The 6,542-nt window shown below is 48.7% G+C and overlaps 1 protein-coding gene across 1 annotated transcript in view; it reads left to right on the plus strand.

Annotated features, from left to right (window-relative positions):
- HOGA1 (4-hydroxy-2-oxoglutarate aldolase 1) overlaps positions 1 to 3,606 on the plus strand; it is a 77,670-nt gene extending 74,064 nt beyond the window's left edge. The window contains 1 exon segment of the mRNA XM_077455705.1: positions 3,290 to 3,606. Within this exon segment, the coding sequence (XP_077311831.1) occupies positions 3,290 to 3,439 (150 nt within the window). The 3' untranslated portion in view covers positions 3,440 to 3,606.
- Positions 3,607 to 6,542: the final 2,936 nt, after the last annotated feature.

Raw genomic sequence — 6,542 nt, forward strand, 5'->3', positions numbered from 1 at the left:
GCCCACCAGTAGTGGCTTCCACCCAGCTCTCCAGGACGCTCTTCAGCAGATGAAGTTCCACTCCTGGTTCTACAATTGCCTTCCTGTTCCACTTATCCTGGATATAGACTCCAGCAGGTCCCAGACTGGGACAACACACCTTCCCCAGGCAGCAAGCCCGGGGGGTCGGGAACACACAGCAGCAATGGACGCCCCTTCCCTCCGCAAAGTCTGGGAGACAAGAACTTGTTTCACGGTCACCCCGAATATTTATACCGTTCCCCAGCATGTGCCATTGGCAATACATCTTCCTAGTGGTTGACCTCAGAAGTTCATATCTCAGGTTATCAGATCTCCTTTCGCTATTGCCGGGGGACGTTCCCCCAACAGCAGGCAGAAGCAATCAATAACACTGAGATCCAGGAGAACCTGTAGAAAGCAGAACTATCAACAGAGCTCAGGCTGACTACAAGCCCAGCAGCACTACATTTAGGCCAAGGACCACTACAGGGTCCCTACAAAAAGCTTCATTTTTTTCCTTCTTTTTTTTTTTTTTTTTTTTTTTAATTTAAAAATTTTTTAATTTAATTTTTAATTTAAAATTTTTTTTTTTTTAATTTTCATGGACAGAGAAAAAAAGATGCAAAAACAGAAAAAGAAGTAAAAGATAAAAGGGGAGAATACAAAACTCATTTAGATTCCATATTTCCTCTTCCTTAAACATAACCTTGTATAAAGTCCAGTCATTTGTATTTCTATACAAGCTTATTAGAGTTGCACCGATACCATTTTTTTTTTTATCGGCGAGTACTGATACACAAGTACTCACCTATACGGAGTACCAATACTTGGCGGTGCGATTTACATCAATACAAAAAAAAAAAATGGGTGGATATCACACTGCAAAGAATTGCATGTGATTTGAGCAATGAGCGGTGCGGTTCCTGTCCTATTCGCATGTGATCCCCCGCCCGCTCCTGTGTGTGATTGTATAGAAAGGGAAAAAGCGCCATCTAGTGGGCAGTTTATTTAAATTGTTAGAACTCGCATTAAAAGAGATGTATGTTTTTTTTTTTTTTTTTTTTTTTTTAAGAATCATACTTACCTAGGTGGATGCAGCCGGATACATAGAATTACAGCTTTGGAGGAAGTTTCCTGTACACAGGAGCAGCTCATAGAATTAGAATATCATCAAAAAGGTCATTTATTTCAGTAATTCAATTCAAAAAGTGAAACTCATATATATATATATATATATATATATATATATATTATGTGTTACACACAGAGTGATAGATTTCACGCATTTTTTTTCTTTTAATTTTTATGATTTTGATCAGAAATGTTTTGATTTTGATCATATTTTTTAATTTCTTTTACTTTTTATGATTTTGGCTTACAGCGAGTGACACCCCAAAATTCTGTATCTCAGAAAATGAGAATATTACATAAGACCAATAAAAATAAAAGGATTATTAATCCAGAAATGTTGTGTTGGTGAGAAGTCTGTCCATGTACAGTATAGGATGCACCCAATACTTGGTCGGGGGGCTCCTTTGGAATGAATTGCGGCATCAATGCGGCGTGGCACGGAGGGGATCAGTCCGTGGCACTGCTGAGGTGTGATGGAAGGTCAGGTTGCTTTGATAGCGGCCTCAAACCTCGTCTGCATTGTTGGGTCTGGTGTCTCTCATCTTCCTCTTGATAATCCCCCACAGATTCTCTATGGGATTTGGGTCAGACGAGTTTGCTGGCCAATCAAGCGCAGTGATCCCATGATCATGTGACCAGGTATTGGTAGTTTTGGCAGTGTGGGAGGTGCCAAGTCCTGCTGGAAAATGAAATCGGCATCTCCGTAAAGCTGGTCAGCAGAGGGAAGCATGACGTGATCCAGAATTTCCTGCTAGAGGGCTGCGCTGATTTTGGACTTAATAAAACACAGAGGACCAACACCAGCAGATGACACGACTCCCCAAATCATCACCGACTGTGGAAACTTCACACCGGACCTCATGTCCATTGGACTCTGTGCCTCTCCACCCCTCCTCCAGACTCTGGGACCTTGATTTCCAAAATGTTCCACAGTCGGTGATGATTTGGGGAGCCGCGTCATCTGCTGGTGTTGGTCCTCTGTGTTTTATCAAGTCCAAAATCAGCGCAGCCCTCTAGCTGGAAATTCTGGATCACGTCACGCTTCCCTCTGCTGACCAGCTTTATGGAGATGCCGATTTCATTTTCCAGCAGGACTTGGCACCTCCCACACTGCCAAAACCACCAATACCTGGTCACATGATCATGGGATCACTGCGCTTGATTGGCCAGCAAACTCACCAGACCTAAATCCCATAGAGAATCTGTAGGGGGATTGTCAAGAGGAAGATGAGAGACACCAGACCCAACAATGCAGACGAGGCTGGAGGCCGCAATCAAAGCAACCTGACCTTCCATCACACCTCAGCAGTGCCACGGACTGATCCCCTCCGTGCCACGCCGCATTGATGCCGCAATTCATTCCAAAGGAGCCCCCGACCAAGTATTGAGTGCATCCTATACTGTACATGGACAGACTTCTCACCAACACAACATTTCTGGATTAATAATCCTTTATTTTTATTGGTTTTATGTAATATTCTCATTTTCTGGGATACAGAATTTTGGGGTCTCACTCGCTGTAAGTCATAATCATCAAAAGTAAAAAGAAAGAAACGCGTGAAATCTATCACTCTGTGTGTAACACATCTGTATAAAATATAGGAGTTTCACTTTTTGAATTTAATTACTGAAATAAATGAACTTTTTGATGATATTCTAATTTTATGAGATGCTCCTGTATACAGGAAACTTCCTCCAAAGCTGTAATTCTATGTATCCGGGTGCAGTTATAGAGAGAGACCACTGGGTGGCAGTGTGGACACTCGCTGATTTCAATCATACACCAAGTGCCATGTCCTGGTTACTTATAACCCAGAAAGGATTTATTTTGGAGCGCAGTCCATGGACTTTCTGGGCACACAACACTCTCTTAATAAAAAAATAAATAAAGAAAATAAACATTTTATTAATTTATGTTAGAAAACATTTTTTTTCTTAGTTTTGGGGTGTCACTCGCTCAAAATTCTAAGAAATGCGTGAAATCTATCACTCTGTAACACATCTGTATAAAATACGGGAATTTCACTTTCTGAATTGAATTCCTGAAATAAATGAGCTTTCTGCTGATATTCTTATTTTGGGGGATGTCCTGTATATTTTATCCTGTATTGATGGAGGAATCTCATATCTCTGGTGAATTCTCTTCCTTTTGGGTCAGGTGACCCGCAGGTTCGGCATCCCGGGCCTGAAGCGGGCGATGGATTGGTTTGGGTATCATGGAGGACATTGCCGCTCCCCTCTTCTCCCGCTCACAGAACAGGAGCAGAAGGACTTACGGACGGTGTTTACGGACAACGGTTGGCTTTGATCCGGGAAGAACGTTGAAGCGGAATCTCCTTCCTTCCTCCTGAATGTTTCCATTTCTATGTAGTGGGGTGAGAACCCCGAGGAGGAAATATACACACCATAAAATAAATCCTCCGCATGGGACAAATGTGTTTTCATTGAAGAAAAGATAAATGTGATCTCATACAACGCTGGCTTCTCTGTCCCCTCATTTCCACCTACTGGGGCGCAATCCGCAGGGCTGCTACAAAACTAATAGGGTGGGGGGGGGGGGTTCTGATGGAATTACGGCTTAGTTCATGAATGAGGGCAGTCGGGGGGAGGGGAGGAGGAGTCGGGGTGGAAGGGTGAGAGGAGGAGTCGGGGTGAGGGGAGGAGGAGTAGGGGTGGAGGGGTGAGGGGAGGAGGAGTCGGGGTGGAGGGGTGAGAGGAGGAGTCGGGGTGAGGGGAGGAGGAGTCAGGGTGGAGGGGTGAGAGGAGGAGTCGGGGTGAGAGGAGGAGTTGGGGTGAGGGGAGGAGGAGTCGGGGTGAGGGGAGGAGGAGTCGGGGTGGAGGGGTGAGAGGAGCAGTCGGGGTGGAGGGGAGGAGGAGTCGGGGTGAGAGGAGGAGTCGGGGTGAGGGGAGGAGGAGTCCGGGTGAGAGGGGTCGGGGTGGAGAGGTAAGGGGGAGGAGGAGTCAGGGTGGAGGGGTGGGAGGAGTCATGATGGAGGTGTGAGGGGAGGAGTCAGGGTGGAGGGGTGAGAGGAGGAGTTGGGGTGGAGAGGTGAGGGGGAGGAGGAGGAGTCGGGTGAAGGGGTGAGGATAGAAGGAGTCGGGGTGAGAGGAAGAGTCGGGGTGAGGGGTGGAGGAGTCGGGGTGAGAGGAGTCGGGGTGGAGAGGTGAGGGGGAGGAGGAGTCAGGGTGGAGGAGTGGGAGGAGTCAGGGTGGAGGTGTGAGGGGAGGAGTCAGGGTGGAGGGGTGAGAGGAGGAGTCGGGGTGGAGAGGGGAGGAGGAGTCGGGTGAGGGGAGAAGGAATCGGGGTGAGGGGAGGAGGAGTCAGGGTGGAGGTGTGAAGGGAGGAGTCAGGGTGGAGGGGTGAGAGGAGGAGTCACGGTGAGGGGAGGAGGAGTCGGGTGGAGGGTGAGAGGAGGAGTCGGGGTGGAGAGGTGAGGTGGGGGAGGAGTCAGGGTAGAGGTGTGAAGGGAGGAGTTGGGGTGAGAGGAGGAGTCAGGGTGAGGGGAGGAGGAGTCAGGGTGGAGAGGAGAGTAGCACTGACCCCCGAAGGAGCTGCTGGTTTTATTGGGCTTATCGTTACCTTCTTGACCTCGTCTCTGTCTAGGGCAGTGAGGGCGAACCTTGGCACCCCAGATGTTTTGGAACTACATTTCCCATGATGCTCACCTACACTGCAGGGTGCAAGAGCATCATGGGAAATGTAGTTCCAAAACATCTGGGGTGCCGAGGTTCGCCATCACTGGTCTAGGGTTTCCCGTGGTAGGTGGCCCAAAGGAGGTTAGGAGGAAGTTCAGGTACTTTTGGACTGCAAAAATAGGAAGAAATCCAGAGAATAACCACAGCCGGATTCTCACAACCTCCGGATAGACCTCCTCTCACCAGGCTTAGCAGCCGGTAGGGTGTTAAATAAAGTAAAGTCTCTCCCACAGACTTGGATGTAGAACACTTGAGAAAAGTCTCTGACTTAAATGTAACTGAGGGACGTAGACAAATTTAGAGAGCTATCATACGGTACCAGTATCTCTCAGCCGGTCCGGCGATACCGTATGAATGTAGATCCATGAAGTGTCCTTCAACTGAGCCTCCAGGCTCCTTCAGAGAAACCAGCCTCTTGCATGGCCTTCTCCTGAAGAGTCCTCCCCTAGATGCTTCTCCAGTTGCCTCTCCTTAGATAAGACGGCACCGGACCACCTTTGAATCCTCAGGCCTCGATATACACTCAGGCCTGTCCCTGCAGTTACTTCACCATGGGCCATCCAGCCCCGAGACTTGGAATTGCATGGATCCGCACCCCATGCCAGGAGGGCCATGTAGGGCTGGTCAGGAGGTCCAGGACAAAAACAGACAGAAAATCTCTTCTGGCCCAGAACCCCCTGAAGCACGTGATGTCAGTACCTTAAATACCACCTCCCAGAGTGCACAGCAGGAGAACACTCCCACTGGGCTGGTTCTGAGAAAACGTGCCACTCAATACACCCAGCTAAACTGCGTTCTACCACTTGCCGGCGGTGACAGCGACACCTGCAGCCAAGGAGAACTCAGTGCAGTCCAGCCAGACAGGTACTGAAACCAGAATTTAGCAAAATTAGCCCTAAAAGCCAACTGTGGTTTCAGGAATATTAATTCTCAAAAACATAAAGTGCATCCTCGTCAGGAGCCGGCGCTGCATTAAAGAACTGTGAAGCAAAATAATGGTCAGTGCCCATCTGCAGCCTCACCATTGCCAGGAATGCACCACCATTGCCAGGAATGCCCCCACCTTTGCCAGGAATGCACTCACTGTTGCCAGGAAAGCACCGCCATAGCCAGGAATGCACCACCATAGCCAGGAATGCACCACCATAGCCAGGAATGCACCCTAGCCAGGAATGCCCCCACCATAGGAATGCCTCCACCATTGCCAGGAATGCCCCCACCATTGCCAGGAATGCACTCACCATTGCCAGGAATGCATCACCATAGCCAGGAATGCACTGACGAGCACCAAAGATTACCTACAGGAGAATATCCTGTTTACATGGCCTCTTTAATAGAAAGTCCCGCCTCCTTTGATGGACAGAACAGTCGTCCAATGGCAGTGCCGGAGACGGGACTTCCTATTACAGAGGCTGCCCGTAAACAGCAAATTCCCCTGTGTGTGTACGGCGCTCGGTCCCGCCTCCTCCCTGTCCCTTCCAAGGCATATACATCTTTTGCTGCCCCGGCGCTGGGAGATCGTCGGGGGCAACAAAAGATATGTATGTCCAAAAAAACAGGCGGGCCGTTTAAAACCGAAATCATGGCCCAGGGGCCGCACTTTGGACATGCCTGCATTAAGGTAAAAAATGTTTAGGTATCACCCCCCCCCCCCCCCTTACCCCCTTATACTTACCTGAGCCCTCAGTTGATCCAGCGCTACGCACGTCTGTAGC

Source organism: Lithobates pipiens, unplaced genomic scaffold (genome assembly GCF_037356315.1).
Source record: "Lithobates pipiens isolate NorthernLeopardFrog02 unplaced genomic scaffold, aLitPip1_a1.2 Scaffold_25, whole genome shotgun sequence".
Taxonomy (NCBI): domain Eukaryota; kingdom Metazoa; phylum Chordata; class Amphibia; order Anura; family Ranidae; genus Lithobates; species Lithobates pipiens.